Genomic DNA, 16906 nt, shown 5'->3' with positions numbered 1-16906 from the left:
TTTGTTACAATATTTCCCCACAGAGAACCAAGCCGGGAGAACCACAGGACATCATCCAAAGTGTGAGTAACTATCTGAACATCAGATTATTAATTTTATACTCATCAGATTATTAATTTTATACTCAATATTTAAACCATGAGTATAAAATTATTAATCTGATGTTCAGATAGTTACTCACACTTTGGATGATGTCCTGTGGTTCTCCCGGCTTGGTTCTCTGTGGGAATATAGTGTAACAAACAATCCTCATTATTTTGTTATATGCATATGATATAATGTATACTATGTATTTTATTTCAACTAATATGTATTATTTCGTTTATTTACAGATTTTAAAGTCTGAAACTCTTGTAACACAGAAGGCAATACCACATACATCGGAATGTTCAAACCAATGCGGAGATTCTATCAGCTATAGGCTATGTTCACACTATGTATATGTCCGGCCGCATATTTTCGCGGCCGGACATATACGTGTCAAACTTTACCGTGCCTTTCTGTGAGGGAACCCTAAGTCAAATTTCCTGAACTGGTCAACTGTTGTTCCATCGTTCACTTATCTTTAATTACAATGCAGTCTATGGCACTTCTGGGAGTTCTGTCCACCGCTCACATCAGAGGAGGGTAGTATACCAGTGGGAGTTCTTCATTGTATCCTGCCGCACTGTCCAAGTTATAGACATGCTTTAATATTAAAAAAGTAAAATTGTTACTATAGTAATGAACATATAGAAATAGAACAGATAAATCAATATTCAGTGTTCACCTAACTCATGTATCTGTTTTTAGGGCGATCTCCCATGAAATTATCTCCATAGACTCACCTTGTGTGTATGTTGATGTATCTGATGGTCTGTAGACTGATGGCCATGAGAGATGTACATATGGTGGAAGGAATATTATCTCCATAGACTCACCTTGTGTGTATACTGATGTATCTGATGGTCTGTAGACTGGTGGCCATGAGAGATGTACATATGGTGGAAGGAATATTATCTCCATAGACTCACCTTGTGTGTATACTGATGTATCTGATGGTCTGTAGACTGGTGGCCATGAGAGATGTACATATGGTGGAAGGAATATTATCTCCATAGTCTCACCGTGTGTGTATGCTGATGTATCTGATGGTCTGTAGACTGATGGCCATGAGAGATGTACATATGGTGGAAGGAATATTATCCCCATAGACTCACCTTGTGTGTATGCTGATGTATCTGATGGTCTGTAGACTGGTGGCCATGAGAGATGTACATATGGTGGAAGGAATATTATCCCCATAGACTCACCTTGTGTGTATGCTGATGTATCTGGTGGTCTGTAGACTGATGGCCATGAGAGATGTACATATGGTGGAAGGAATATTATCTCCATAGTCTCACCTTGTGTGTATACTGATGTATCTGATGGTCTGTAGACTGATGGCCATGAGAGATGTACATATTATGTAAGGCGTCAGCCAGGGACCGGACAGCCAGATATATCTGGTAAGTGGTTGTAAAAGATGAAGCGAGAAGAATATTTTCTATTTGTTCTCTTCCATTACATTTATGAAGACGTACTCCATACATTTGGGCCAACAGTTCGTCCTTTTCCTTTTTTCCTGATGAACAATGAAAATGTTTAATCCAGATATTTTCAAGGATCATGTCTTTCGGATTCTTCAAGGGATGGAAAGTTTTGAAGTAATTTTCCATGTTTGGCATGTTGTCTTTTTTCAGATCAATTAAGAAGCTAAGATTGAATGTCACTGGGTTATATATAACATGTGGAGCGAAGGTGGGATTAAGGATTAAGGTCTTCTCCTGCAGCACACGTCCAAAATCTTTAAAAAAACGTTGCATCAAGCGAGAAAATGTTCCACAACCTATAATAATCTGAGCAGATGACTTCTTTATCACCTCAGATTTTCTCCTAATATCTCCTTTCAGATACAATTCTGTACATTTTATGACGTAGGCCACACAGATGCCAAAATGGAAGAGAAGGTGTGTCAGTAGGCTTGTTTCGTTCTCTCCAGCGTCATCATCAGAGGATATGATTCCAACCCAGGTCCATCCAAAGTGGCCCAAAAAAAAAAATAAAGGGAAATAAGTTGCGCCTTCACTAGGAACAGTCCGGAAAAAGGATGGAAACAGATTTCTGTAACTCAGCTTCATGTCTGTGGCTCCATAACTAATCTGAGGAAAGAAAGAAAGAAAGAAAGAAAAAAGAAAAAAGAAAGAAAGAAAGAAAGAAAGAAAGTCACTAATGTCATCTAGGAAATACAATGAGAACAAATTTACTAATGTATTAGAAATTAAATTTTTTTCCTTCACTTTTTTTTTAATGATTGTGATTATTTTATACAGTTAAGGCTATGTTCACACTGCGTACGATTCCGGCCGCAGTTCGTACACCGCCGCCGTACATCTGAAACTACGGGCGTGCGAAAAATCAACATGCGGCCAGATGCGTTTGAACCGCAAACAGTAGTGCAGTTCTGCTTCCCTAGCTTGTTTCGAAGCGATCTGAAGCAGGTCATTTACTTGGAAATCTTCGCCCAGCCCAATAAAACTCACAGAACCTTTTGGATCGAAAAAATCAAGTTCAATTTGGCTGAAATAAGCACTTTGTTCAATTTTCACGGCGCTGTATACGATCCGGTCGTAAGTTCATGCGTAGTGTGCATTGTGTGGCCGTATATCGTATACTTTCAAGCGAACGCATCCACCTCAAAACTACGTGCGTATATTCGCGGTTTGCACTACGACCGGAAAGATGTGAACGTAGTGTGAACACACCAATACAAACAAACAGTCCTGCAATGGCATTAAAACTAAATCACATTTGCAGATTAGAAAAACATTAGAGACGATTCGATCGAGATGATATTCGATCGAATATTGCGGTATTCGAAAGATTCGAATTCAATTGAGTAGTGTGTCAAATACGCGGCAAACATTTGAAAGCCGTCCCATTGCACTTGGCGCTTTTTTTTAATCCAATCACCATGCAGGGAAGCCGCGATGGACCCTGGGAGTACGCACGCAGCGCGAAAACAGCGTCTACCTTGATTGGATGGCTGAACCACTGGACCTCGAATATTTAATACTTAATTTCTGCCTCAGATGCGCTTTCAACCTAGTCAGGGAGAGATCTTCGAGCAGGGAGAGATCTTCGAGCAGGGAGAGATAGGTTTTAATAGCATTTTGGTTAGGCAGGCTTACTACAGAACCCAAAAGTCCTTCTCAGGGAAAAAGTCATCTCTGCATCCAAAGCACTTCTCAGTTCTAAAACATAGATGATATAACAGCAGCAGCATCGGCAGGTGTACCCTGTGTGCACAAGTGACTTATAGTGTCCCTGGTTTAGCCCACTTAGGGCACGTTAACGTTACACCTATTGTGCCAGTAGCCCAGTAAAAGGCATGTGATACCTATTGTGCCAGGTGCCCAGTAAAAGGCACGTGATACATATGGTTCCAGTAACATTTGTACAGCATGACGCGTGATACGCGCAAATAACATGACGCTCTACGGACGCACATTGGAATCATGTATGTAACACTGCGCAAGAAATACGAACAAAATGTATGAACATTGCCATAAATGTTCGTAAAGCATTCGCAAATATTTTTCCTTCACAACTGCGGAGAGTGGCATTATACTGCGATTTTGGGGTGTTGGGTGCACCCAGGCATGCTAATCCCTAATGTCCTAGTGTCATTCAGGAGGTGTTGGCATCGTTTAGGGAGGTTTTATGGGGGACTTGGTGACCTCCAAGTGGTCGAATTTGAATTTCCAAGTGCCGAGAACTTTTTCCCCATAGACTATAATGGGATCGAATATTCGTTCGAATAGTCTCTCTAATAAACATGATATTTTTATAAAGATCTGGGGCCCTTGGCAGCAATACAAATCTAAACTTACACTCGTCTCTGCCACCCCCTTCACCCTCCTCCTTTAGCTAGATTTTATGATAGGAACACGACTCCCTCATCTATATTCCTGTCTCTTTGATTAGTCAAAGGAGGTGCTTCGGCACTTCATCTGAACATGGACCCATAATAATGAGGTCTCAGACATGAGCTCCATCCAGATATTCACCTTGGGGGTGTCTACTTAAGGACTTCTGCTCAAGGACTTAGTTTAAAGATTATATCTGAAGTGACGGTGCAGCATCTCATCCCACTTACCCTTGTTCATTCCCTACCTGTCATGATTATGCAGTAACCTGGTGTGAACTGGGCCTGTTGTTGCTTTTGTGTGACATGCCCGCTTGCTTATCAGCTTCCTGGCAATGCAGGAGTTAAGCTGAGAAGCTGTTGGGCTTGATTATGCAGCTGGGGAGTCTCTGTGATGGACTGGTTCTTTTGCCTGTCTGGAGCCTGGGAGAACAGAGCGCCGGTCCAATAAGGATCCGGACTGGGCTCTTGGTCAGCATAAAATAAAGCTGAGGCAGTCTCTCAGCGCTGGCTATTAGGTTTGATACCCTGTTCCCAGCTCCCCCTTGTCTATTCCTGCAATCCTTATCCTAACTCTCTCTGCTTGCTCGACTGTGTTACCTGACCTCTGGCTTTGACTTTTGACTATCCGATTGTTTCTTGTTTTGTACTGCGCTGCCCGTTTGGTTTTGACCCGGCCTGTTTGACTATGCTATTTTGTTTGTCTTGTCCTGTGTGCACGTATTCAGCGCAGGGAACGTCGTTGTGGTTGTCCACGGCCGCCTAGGGCCGGTTGTGGCAAGTAGGTAGCGACAGTTGGTGTCGTTCAGCATCAGGGCTCACTGCCGTATCTTTCCCCTACCTGCCCCATCCTGACATTACCCCTTCCCCTCTTCAACCCCCCCCTTCCTCCCCCCCCCCCCCCACTGCACCTTACCTTCACTGGATTTTAGTTGTTGTTTATTTGCTTTCTTAAGAGTTGTCAGTTATGTAACTTCCTTTTTTATCACTTTGCTTGTTAAACATGTAAAAATACTAGAAACAAATTTTTTATGGGCATTGTGATTAAAAGCAACCTTGCACATTTGGACTTTGACATTTGTGTAAACCTAAACTTTCAGCAGGTTCATCCATCTCTATTTATGAGCGGAGTCTTTTTTAATTTTCCAATTTATTCTTGGGACTATAAGATTCTGCCAGCACCTTTTCTATTTTATAATACAATGGTCAATGAGGGTCTTATTTCCACAGTGTGTCACAATGGTCTTACCGATGAAAGAAGAAAAATCAAGTGGCACAGGATATTTTATACTTGGAATGAGGGGTGGCACCTTCAGGGCACAATCCATGGTTATTCTTAATCACTAGTGATGAGCGAATACTATTCGATCGAATAGTACGCCATTCGAGCCATTAGAATGAGTATGAATATTTGACCGCCAAAACAATAAAAATTCGATTTGGCTGGCTAAACTACATAACGTCCTGAATATCCGAATAGTGATTTCAGATTCGTGTCACTTGTTGGCTGGAGCTAGAGAGGGAGAGACTGTATACCAGGGAGAGAAAGCTTTTAGGTGAAGTTAGGTAGGGAGGGACCCCCAAAAGCCCTCGTTAGGGCTAAAAGTATGAAAAACATATATTTAGAAGCTGTTGTGAGACAGGCAGTCTGTTCAGACATCAAGTGATAGTGTATACGGCTGTGTGTGGGATAAAAGCTGTCATCTTGCTACTACTGATTTGCGCAGTCTGTGTTCTGTAAAGGAGTTGACCAGTTCTTTAATTTTATTATTTTAAAAAAGAAATTATATATCCAGTATACGGCTGAGTACTGTGAGTGTGGGATAATACCTTTTATCTTGCTACTACTGATTTGTAGAGATAAGCGAATAGTGAAATATTCGAAAATTCTAAATTCGATTAAAATAGCCCCCGGTATTCATATATCGAATATCGAATCCCATTACAGTCTATGGGAGAAAAATACTCGGGACTTTGAAATAAATATTAGACCACTTGGAGGTTACCAAGTCCACAATGACACCTCAGGAAATGATGCCAACACCTCTGCATATAGGACACCAGGGGAAGCATGCCTGGCTGCATCTAACACAAGTGATGAGCGAACATCCCAATTTTCCCAAGTTTGCTTCGAAGATTTACGAACAAATTATGAACGTAAAGTAGAAGCGTTTCAGTCTAGCAGTACGCACTTGCGTATGTAGTGCAGGTGCAGTTTAAAATACGTGATAACGAAAAATAATGATAACTACAAATCAGTAGTAGCAAGATAACAGGTATTATCCCGCACTCACAGTATACAGCCGTATACTGGATATATAATTGGTTTTTAAAATAATAAAATTAAAGAGCTGGTCAACTCCTTTACAGGACGCAGACTGCGCAAATCAGTAGTAGCAAGATAAGAGGTATTATCCCACACTCACAGTATACAGCCGTATACACTATCAGTAGATGTCTGAACACACTGCCTATCTCACAACAGCTTCTAAATATATGGTTTTCATACTTTTAGCCCTAACAAGGGCTTTTGGGGGTCCCATCCTACCTAACTTCACCTAAAAGCTTTCTCTCCCTAGTATACAGTCTCGCCCTCTCTAGCTCCAGCCAACAAGTGACACAAATCTGAAATCACTATTCAGATATTGAGGAGGTGATGTAGTTTAGCCAGCCAATCACAGTTAAGAGTTTTTTTTTTTTTTAAATCCTGCCTATTTCTAGTGCCTATCCCTCCCCCTGCATTTTTATTGGCTGGAAAAAAGCACTAGGGGATGTGGGAGCGCGAATTAAGCTTTCGAAAAGCTTGAACAGCGTACTATTCAATCGAATAGCTATTCGATTGAATAGTATTTGCTCATCACTACTGATTTGTAGTTTTCGTTTGCCACGCTGTTTATCAACCACATTCTACGTTTGCATGGTGTTCCAGAGAACATTGTCTCTGACAGAGGTGTTCAGTTTGTGGCCAAGTTCTGGAGAGAGTTCTGTGGTAGATTGGGTCTCCTTGTCCTTCTCCTCTGCCTTCCACCCGCAGACTAATGGGCAGACTGAGAGGATCAATCAATCTCTCCAGCAGCTCCTAAGGTGTTTTGTGGCTGATGCCCAAGATAAATGGAGAGATTTTATTTCATTGGCAGAGTTCGCATTAAATAATCAGGAGCAACGTTCTATTAAAATGTCGCCATTTTTCTGCAATTATGGTTTTAACTCTAGGTACTCTTCCACTCACTCTGCCAAATCAGTTAACCCCTCAGCCGAAGCTCTGTTCTCTAAACTGTGCACAGTTTGGGCCCAAGCTCACCGGAGCTTGGCTAAAGCCCAAGAACTTCACCAAAAGCATGCCAATAAAAGTGGCATACCTGGCCATCAATACGTACTAGGGGAGAAAGTATGGCTTTCAACCAGGAATCTAAAATTAAGGGTACAGTCTAACAAACTAGCACCCAAGTATATTGGCCCCTATACCATTGTGGAAATAATTAATCCTGTGACTTTTAAATTAAAATTGCCTGCATCACTCCGCATTCACAATGTGTTCCATAAGGCGCTGTTAAAAAGGTATGTTCCACTAGTGTCTCCGTCATCTCCCCCTGCTCCGCTGGTCATCCAAGGTAAGCTGGAGTATGAGGTGGAGAAAATGTTGAATTCTCGGTGGGTACAGGGTTCCATACAATACTTGGTCCACTGGAAGGGCTTTGGACCTGAAGAACGTACGTGGGTTTCTGGGAAAGACATGCATGCCCCACGTCTGATCCGGCTATACCATGCATGCAATTCCTCAAAACCTGGTCCATTGGGTAAGGGTCCTGAGGCCCCTCCTAAATGGGGGGGGGGGGGTAATGTCAGGAACTTACCCGACCTCTGTCCATCGCCGCTGTCTGCTTCCGGGTTGTGGCGCCATTCTCATGGCCGTTGCCGTGTGACGTCACTGAGACCTGATGGCGCCGCCGGCTCCAGTGACGTGCAGCCGCTCAGCTGAGCAAAGCAGTGCTCAGCAGAGCATTATCAGGCTCAGACTGAGTGGCAGTAGTCTCTGCCACCCAGCTTGCAGCCTGACATGCGTTATGGATCAGGACTCAGGAGTCCGGACCAATCACGTTCTGGTCCGGGCTCCTGGTCCTGTATTTAAAGAGCCAGCGGTAATTTAATGATCGCTGGCTATTAGGTTAATACCCTGGTGCCAGCTCCCCTGTGTTATTCCTGTGAACCCCTTCCTATATCCCCGCTGACTGTTGCCTTGTTATCTGACCTCCCGCCTGACCTTTGACTATCCGATTGCCTACTAATTTTGTACCACACTGCCCGTTTGGTTTGGCCTTGGCTTGTTTACCTTCCTTTATTGTGTTTGTCTGTTTGTCCTGTTTAGTGTGCCACGTATACAGAGTAGGAAACCTCTTTGTGGTTGTCCACGGCCGCCTAGGGCCGACTGAGGCAAGTAGGTAGGGACAGTAGGTGGGTTCAGACTCAGGGCCCACTGTCTAGTTGTGTCCGTACCTCCCTGTCCTGACACATGCACCTACCTAACCGTCTCCAGCACTGGGGTCCGCTGTCGGCCCCTCTGGTTTCCGGTCCCCTGGCTGCTTCTTGGTATGAGTGGGGACCGGATTGTGATGTGTCAGCCTCACTCCGCCAGTCAGCGGCCGTGGTAGGGTCCCGCCTCAGAATATTGTTTTGCAACTAATGCATATAATAAAATATATATGTAGTGTCCCGATACGAGTGGTCCACTAAGTTTTATACCACCTGGGTAAAGGGGATGATGGTGTTATTTGTGGATTTCCCCACTAGATGTCTCTTTTTTCCTTTACACTGTCTATACGAGCACAGCTGAAGGTAATGGGTTAATTGTACTGTTTGTTCTTTACTGGTCTAACCAATCACAGTTGCAGGTGCTTCACACAACTCTAACCATTGGCTAACCTCCTTTCTTACACAGTCCCACCAATGGGATTTAGCCCCGGTCACCACTATAAGTTAGTTCCTGGTAGGATGTCTTATGTCAGTGTACAGTAGGGGTGGGGAACCTCCGGCCCCCGAGACCTCCCGATGCGGCCCACGGCCCGCAGCTCCCCTGTGATGCGCGCCGCTCTGGAGGAGGAAGGAGCCGGCATACACAGCATCCTCCGGAGTCTGTGATAGCTGCCAGGAGGATTCTGTCTGTGCCGGCTCCTTCCCCACTAGAGCGGCGCGTGTCTTCAGTCTCCTGCGGGCCGTGCGCGATGACGTAATTTCATCGCGCGCCGCCTGTAGGAGAAGACCGGCACAGAGGATATGGGACAGAAGAGGACCTGGGCAGCGTGGGAGCGGAGGTAAGGTGAGTTTGATGTTTGTTTTTTTTATTTGGGGGTTAAATAGGCTACCAGGGACATGACTGATAGGGGTTAACTAGGCTACCAGGGACATGACTGATGGGGGTTAACTAGGCTGCCAGGGACAAGACTGATGGGGGTTAACTAGTCCACCAGGGACATGACTGATGGGGGTTAACTAGTCCACCAGGGACATGACTGATGGGGGTTAACTAGTCCACCAGGGACATGACTGATGGGGGTTAACTAGTCAACCAGGGACATGACTGATGGGGGTTAACTAGGCTACCAGGGACATGACTGATGGGGGTTAACTAGGCTACCAGGGACACGACTGATGGGGGTTAACTAGGCTACTAGGGACATGACTCTTGGGGGTTAACTAGGCTACCAGGGGCATCACTGGGTTGGTTAACTAGTCTACCAGGGACATCACTGGGTGGGTTAACTAGGCTACCAGGGACATGACTTGGGGGTTAACTAGACTACAAGGGGCATCACTGGGGGTTAATTACAATAGCAGGGGCACTAGGGGAACAATACTTTGCCTTGCCCTGTGTGCTACAAACCCACGCTACTAACTGCGGTATGCGGCCCTCGAATGATTTTATTAATGCCCGACCGGCCGTCGACATGGAAAAGGTTCCCCACCCCTGGTGTACAGTATGGGGAGAAACAGTCAGACAAGAGATAGAGTTCCTAGTGCATTAATGCTGTGCCTGACCCAGACCAGAGCCCTTGCCAGGGACGACAGACAAAGCTAGAGATTTTCTTATACAAGAAATGTACTCCAGTATGCAGTGCTAAACCCAATGGAGTAGTAACTGTTCTCTTGTGTACACCTTGTCCACACCAGGGATCCTTCTCCTATCTTCTCAGGACAGTTGCCAAAGCAAGGAACTCATCCCCAGTAAGAAAAAGAGTAAGTAAGCTGAAGTATCTTTCTGTCTGACACACGGCTACCCTGGGAGGTCTTGGAAAGTCTATTACACCCAGTAGTAAAAGTCTGGGTCTCGTATTACCCAACCTGACACTCGCTGAACTGGTTGGGCAGAAGTTGGTCAAAAAGTCAAGTATCTAAACATGAGTATTATTCTTCGGCACTCTTCTGCACTACAATCCCCAATGTCTCACCGCGCCTGCACCTACACTCTCCAATAGGGCTACACCTTTTTCAAGCTTGGTGCCTGTGTTTGTGTGTGGGTAGGGTCATACAAATCCTCGCCATCATGACTAGCGCCCAAGTGCCCCAGCCCATCTGCTGTACCAACACCACAACACAGCAACCCAGGCCATGCATATCTTATTAAGTTTTATCCCTGTGACTAACCTGTGAGTAGGGATAGATCCCCAGGAGCTGGGCTATAGGTAAAGTGGTCAAAGAGAAATGATCTCCAATAAATCCAACCACCTTCTTCTTCTTCCGAGTGCAGGAGTAGTTGGGGACAATGTGTCCGGGCCCAGATAATATCTGTAAAATGCTCCTTATGGCCTTCCTGGGATCTGCACAGGAGTCATAGATGTGATATCCCAGAGTCAGGTTTGGTAGAATAGCAGGATTCTTATTTATTTCATTAACAGTGTAAAAGAAAGCCAATAGATTCTCATAGTAATAAGTGATTGGACTGTAAAGTAAGGAGACTGATTTACTGACAACACAAATACCTGATATCTTATATTATATAGTATATATAGTATCACAGATTGGGTGTACTCCCACCAGAACATCATACAAGCCGGGATTAGACTATTATTTTATTGTTGCCCTTATTCTGATTTTATTTATTTATTATTTTATTTTATCAAATTGGAATATCTTTAAATATATCTATCATATTCAAGTTTTTTTTTTTAATTAAAGGGGTTGTCCAGCGAAAATCTTTTTCTTCAACTGATATCAGAAAGTTATATAGATTTGCAATTTACTTCCATTAAAAAATCTACAGTCTTCCCATACTTACTACCTGCTGTACGTCCTGCAGGATACGTTGTTTTATTTTCAGTCTCACACAGTGCTCTCTGCTGACATCTCTGGCCGAGACAGGAACTCTGTCTCGTTTTCTATGGATCCTCATAGAAAACGTTTCCTGCTCTGGACAGTTCCTGACATGGACAGAGGAGGCAGCAGAGAGCACTGTGTCAGTCTGAAAATAAAACAACATTTTCGGCAGGACATACAGCAGCTAATAAGTATGGGAAGATTTGAGATTTTTTAAATAGAAGTAAATTGCAAAACTATATAACTTTCTGGCATCAGTTGATTTGAAAGAAAAAGATTTTCGCTGGACAACCCCTTTAACCTTTCCCGCGTGATGACAGAGACTTCAACATTCCCCTTGCACGTGAAATGGTACTGAACAGATGTTATGTGGGGTGGGCACTTACTGATACACTGGATTTTTTTCAGGATGTCATTTGAGCAGACATTGAAGAAACAAAAGGAAAGCATGACCATGGTTACACTAGGCGCTGACCATGCTGGCATTGTGTAAGGGGAATAATTTATAAAATACATTGTAATATATGGCATGTAGGAGAGAAAGGGTTACAGATGCACTAGCTATGAGCTATGGTGCTATGAGCAATAAGTAAGAGCAGCAGCAAAGAAAGGGTTACATCAAGCACTGCTGACACTGGCAGTAAAGCCTGTATTTACCTTGCATGCACAGTGTAGATCCTTTGGACACTCACAGATGGAGGTACCCAGTCATTTTCACTCCTCTCTCCTACTTAGAGTACATGCTGATCCCCTGCCCCACATTTAGTGTAATCCATCTAGATAACGCTGTTACTACAGACAGATTTCTCCTAGCAACAAGCAGAGAACGGTGAATTGCAGAGAAAGCAAACACCTAGTGCCCAAGTGGTTTTAATTAGAGATGAGCGAACCGGTTCGGCCGGTATGGGATCCGGTTCGGATTTTTGAAAATCCGCTCAGATTTTTTTTTTTTCTTGCTTTCTAAAATGGCAGCCGCCATTCTAGAAAGCAGGAAGTGTTTCGGGCGGGAAAAGCGATTTCCCATGATGCCACATGCAATCAGCAGGGATGTTGTACTAGCCCACCCCCTGTGTGATGTCGGTATTGCTTTAAAAGGAGCGGTCACATGACCACACCACACAGTGTGTAGAGAAGGAGAGAGAGCGAGAGAGAGAGAGGAAGCAAGCTGCTGTTGTGCACTACAGACTACTGAGAAGATATTGTGGGGAAGGAAAGGAAAGATTAGGAAAGCGGAGATGAGAATCATCTAGTGATTGAGAGAGAAATATAGAGAGGGTGAAAGATAGATAGATTAGGCATAGGACAGCAAAGGGTGCACAGAAGCAAAACGTGCTGTACAGATATACAAGTCCTATACTTCTGATGGTGTGTATCTCACATATGTCTTATCCTGAGAGACAAAAAAACCTGGTGCAGGTGTATAGCATTGTATCTTAAAAAAGTGCTATATATATATACACACAATTTCTATATTTGGACCCTTCTGATTGATAGTGTGTATATCATATCCGTCTTATCCTGAGAGACAAAAATACCTGTCTGGCCTCCATGATGGCTACTGCTGCTCCTGCCTGGCCTCCATGTTTTCTACTGCTGATCCTGCCTGCCCTCCATGTTGACTACTGTTGCTCCTGCCTGGCCTCCATGTTGGCTACTGTTGCTCCTGCCTGGCCTCCTTGTTGGCTACTGCTGGGCCTTAACTGGCATCTAGGTTGACTACTGGTGTGTCTGCCCTTGCCCCCTTGTTGGCTACTACTGGGCCTTAACTGGCATCCATGTTGACTACTGCTGCTCCTGCCTGGCCTCCATGTTGACTACTGTTGCTCCTGCCTGGCCTCCATGTTGGCTACTGCTGCTCCTACCTGGTCTCCATGATGTCTACTGTTGCTCCTGCCTGTCCTTCATGATAGCTACTGCTGCCCCTGCCTGGCCTCCATGTTGGCTACTGCTGATCCTGCCTGGTCTCCATGTTGGCTACTGCTGATCCTGCCTGCCCTCCATGTTGGCTACTGTTGCTCCTGCCTGGCCTCCATGTTGGCTACTGCTGCTCCTGCCTGGCCTCCATGTTGGCTACTGCTGCTCCTGCCTGGCCTCCATGTTGACTACTGCTGCTCCTGAACGGCATCAAATGACTATTGCTGGACCTCCACTGGCCTCCAATGCCTACTGCTGCTCCTTCACTGCATTTGTGACCTTTTTCCTGCATAGACCCTGTAATGGTGAGTTTCCTGCATAGACCCTGTAATGGTGAGTTTCTTGCATAGGCCCTGTAATGGTGAGTTTCCTGCATAGGCCCTGTAATGGTGAGTTTCCTGCATAGACCCTGTAATGGTGAGTTTCCTGCATAGACCCTGTAATGGTGAGTTTCCTGCATAGACCCTGTAATGGTGAATTTCCTGCATAGACCCTGTAATGGTGAGTTTCCTGCATAGACCCTGTAATGGTGAGTTTCCTGCATAGGCCCTGTAATGGTGAGTTTCCTGCATAGGCCCTGTAATGGTGAGTTTCCTGCATAGACCCTGTAATGGTGAGTTTCCTGCATAGACCCTGTAATGGTGAGTTTCCTGCATAGACCCTGTAATGGTGAGTTTCCTGCATAGACCCTGTAATGGTGAGTTTCCTGCATAGACCCTGTAATGGTGAATTTCCTGCATAGACCCTATATCGTGGTAAATACTTCAAATCAAAGTATTTTAGGAGTGATACCTTTATTGGCCAACAAAAAAACTGTTAGAGCTGTGAGCTTTCGGGATTCACAAGATCCCTTCGTCAGACAAGTTCACAAATGAATGACTTACAGAAACAGCACAACATTTTAGGGATGTTACAAGCCAGAAGGGAGAGACATCTGTGAATTGGGGAGGGGGGGGGGGGGGGGGGGGGGGGTGAGGGGGTATATACATCACATAGATAAGCCAGGGCAATAAAAAGGACTTGTTGTAAATTAAAGGTTATTTGGAAGTCCAAGATTGTTGGTCAGTTCAGTCTTATCTGTGGAGTGTGTCCATGTAGTGGGTCATAAATCCAGGTGCCAGGTTTAATCCATGTGTTAATGATTGGAATGTTTTTATCAATTTGAATTCCCACACTTTCCTCTCTCTGTCACTCTGGAAGTGACCTTTGAGGACCATAACCCTTAAATCTGTTATTCTATGGTCCAGTCCTGAGAAATGTTGGCCTACAGGGGTGTTGAGACTTCTTTTTATTGTATGTCTATGTAAGTTCATTCTAGTTTGTAGTTTCTGTTTTGTTTCCCCAATGTAAATCCCTGTGGGGCATCGTGTACACTTTATCATGTAGACCACATTGGAGGATGGACATGAGAAAGCATTGGTGATTGTGTAGTCTCGCTGTGTGTTGGGGATGCGGATTGTGTTTGTTTGTAATATGTGGGGACATGTGCTGCATTTTCTGTTGTTGCAGGGGAAGGTGCCAGTCTCTGTTGTTGATGTCCGAGCGCTTTTTACAAGGAGGTTTCTTAAATTCGGGGGTTGTTTGAATGAAAGAAGAGGTAATTCTGGGAAAATCTCTTTCAGTCTGTTGTCCCTCTGGAATATTGGTTGTAGTTCAGCAGCAATCTTTTTTAGGATCTTCATATTAGGGTTATAGGTGACCACCAATGACACCCGGCTGTTCTCCTCCTTCTGCTTATATTCCAGGAGGCTTTGTCTTGGAATTCTTTTGGCTCTGTGGATCTGTTCATCAATGGTTATTGGGTGGTAGCCTTGTTTTAGGAATGTCTCTTAAAGATGATAGGTGGTGTTCTCTATCTTTATCATCAGAACAAATCCTAATGTATCTGAGGGCTTGGCTATAGATGATGGACTTTTTTGTGTGGTTTGGATGAAAGCTGTTCCATTTTAAGTATGCTGGGTGGCCTGTAGGTTTTTTGTAGATTGATGTTTGTATGGTGTTGTTCTCTATAGATATGGTTGTGTCCAGGAAATGGATTTTGGATTTGGAGTAGCTGAGTGTGAGTTTGATGGTGGGATGGAAGTTATTAAAGTTGCTGTGGAAGGTGAGCAGTTCCTCTTCCGATGCTGTCCAAATGATGAGTAAATCATCTATGTACCGGAAATAAGCTAGAGGTTTGATCATACAAGTATTTAGGAACTCCTCCTCCAATTTGGCCATGAAGAGATTGGCATATTGAGGAGACATTTTGCTTCCCATAGCACTTCCCATACATTGCAGATACATGTCTTCCCCAAAACAAAAATAGTTATGGCTAAGCACAAACCTGATGAGTTGTGTTGTTGGTTCCATGGCTCTGTTGTGTTTCTGAAGGAAGTGTTGGCAGGCAGCAATGCCGTCCTCATGGGGGATGTTTGAATACAGAGATTCCACATCCATGGTGGCCAATATTGTATCCTGTGGTAGTGGGCCCAGGGCTGACAGTTTGTAGAGAATGTCAGTGGTGTCCTGGACATAACTGGGTGTTTGCTTCACCAAAGGCTTTAAAATATTTTCAACCCAGCCAGAGATGGCTTCTGACATACAATAAAAAGAAGTCTCAACACCCCTGTAGGCCAACATTTCTCAGGACTGGACCATAGAATAACAGATTTAAGGGTTATGGTCCTCAAAGGTCACTTCCAGAGTGACAGAGAGAGGAAAGTGTGGGAATTCAAATTGATAAAAACATTCCAATCATTAACACATGGATTAAACCTGGCACCTGGATTTATGACCCACTACATGGACACACTCCACAGATAAGACTGAACTGACCAACAATCTTGGACTTCCAAATAACCTTTAATTTACAACAAGTCCTTTTTATTGCCCTGGCTTATCTATGTGATGTATATACCCCCTCACCCCCCCCCCCCCCCTCCCCAATTCACAGATGTCTCTCCCTTCTGGCTTGTAACATCCCTAAAATGTTGTGCTGTTTCTGTAAGTCATTCATTTGTGAACTTGTCTGACGAAGGGATCTTGTGAATCCCGAAAGCTCACAGCTCTAACAGTTTTTTTGTTGGCCAATAAAGGTATCACTCCTAAAATACTTTGATTTGAAGTATTTACCACGATATGGATTTTTCTGGCTAACACGGTACCATACTATACATTTTTCAAGCTGCATAGACCCTGTAATGGTGAGTTTCCTGCATAGACCCTGTAATGGTGAATATTGGAAGTCTAAAAAAAAAAATTTACTTTAAGATATCGAAAAGATAAATATGTTTCTGACATGTAGATCCCTAAATTCAACCAAATACACTACCCCCGTATCATATAGATGCTTTAAACTATAAAATCCGAAATGCGGTCGAACCGAACTTTCCGAAAAAATCTAAAAGTCCAGTCGGAACGAACATTTGAAAAGTTCACTCATCTCTAGTTTTAAAATGCAGTAAGGTGGCATTTTTGGTAAATGAACAATAGCAATGTGAATATAGCATAATAATCTTAGTGATATGACCTTGTAGGGGCTGATATGACCTCTGCAGGGGCTGTTTGTTAGTTCCTAATCACGTCATATCACTGATGTGATTTTTCACCCCAGTGACATAACCTCTGTAGAAACTAACAATAATCCTCCGCAAAGGTCCTATCAAGGCTTACAGAAGTCATATCAGCCCCTACAGAGGTCATATCAGGCCCTACAGAGGTCATATCAGGCCCTACAGAAATTATATCAGCCAC

At 43.9% G+C, this 16906-nt stretch overlaps 1 protein-coding gene across 1 annotated transcript in view; it reads right to left on the bottom strand.

The window, feature by feature from the left end:
* Positions 1-15610, bottom strand: part of LOC138789175 (vomeronasal type-2 receptor 26-like) — a 55593-nt gene extending 39983 nt beyond the window's left edge. Inside the window, exons 1-4 of the mRNA XM_069967779.1 lie at positions 15498-15610; positions 10589-10883; positions 7251-7325; positions 1386-2183 (exon numbers count right to left, since the gene is read on the bottom strand). Of these exons, the coding sequence (XP_069823880.1) occupies positions 1386-2183; positions 7251-7325; positions 10589-10883; positions 15498-15610 (1281 nt within the window). The remainder of the gene's footprint in view (positions 1-1385; positions 2184-7250; positions 7326-10588; positions 10884-15497) is intronic.
* Between the last annotated feature and the right edge of the window lie 1296 nt (positions 15611-16906).

This window comes from Dendropsophus ebraccatus, chromosome 4, assembly GCF_027789765.1.
Source record: "Dendropsophus ebraccatus isolate aDenEbr1 chromosome 4, aDenEbr1.pat, whole genome shotgun sequence".
In the NCBI taxonomy this organism is placed as follows: domain Eukaryota; kingdom Metazoa; phylum Chordata; class Amphibia; order Anura; family Hylidae; genus Dendropsophus; species Dendropsophus ebraccatus.
The sequence above is the reverse complement of the archived record's forward strand: the minus strand, read 5'-3'. Positions and strand labels throughout refer to the sequence as shown.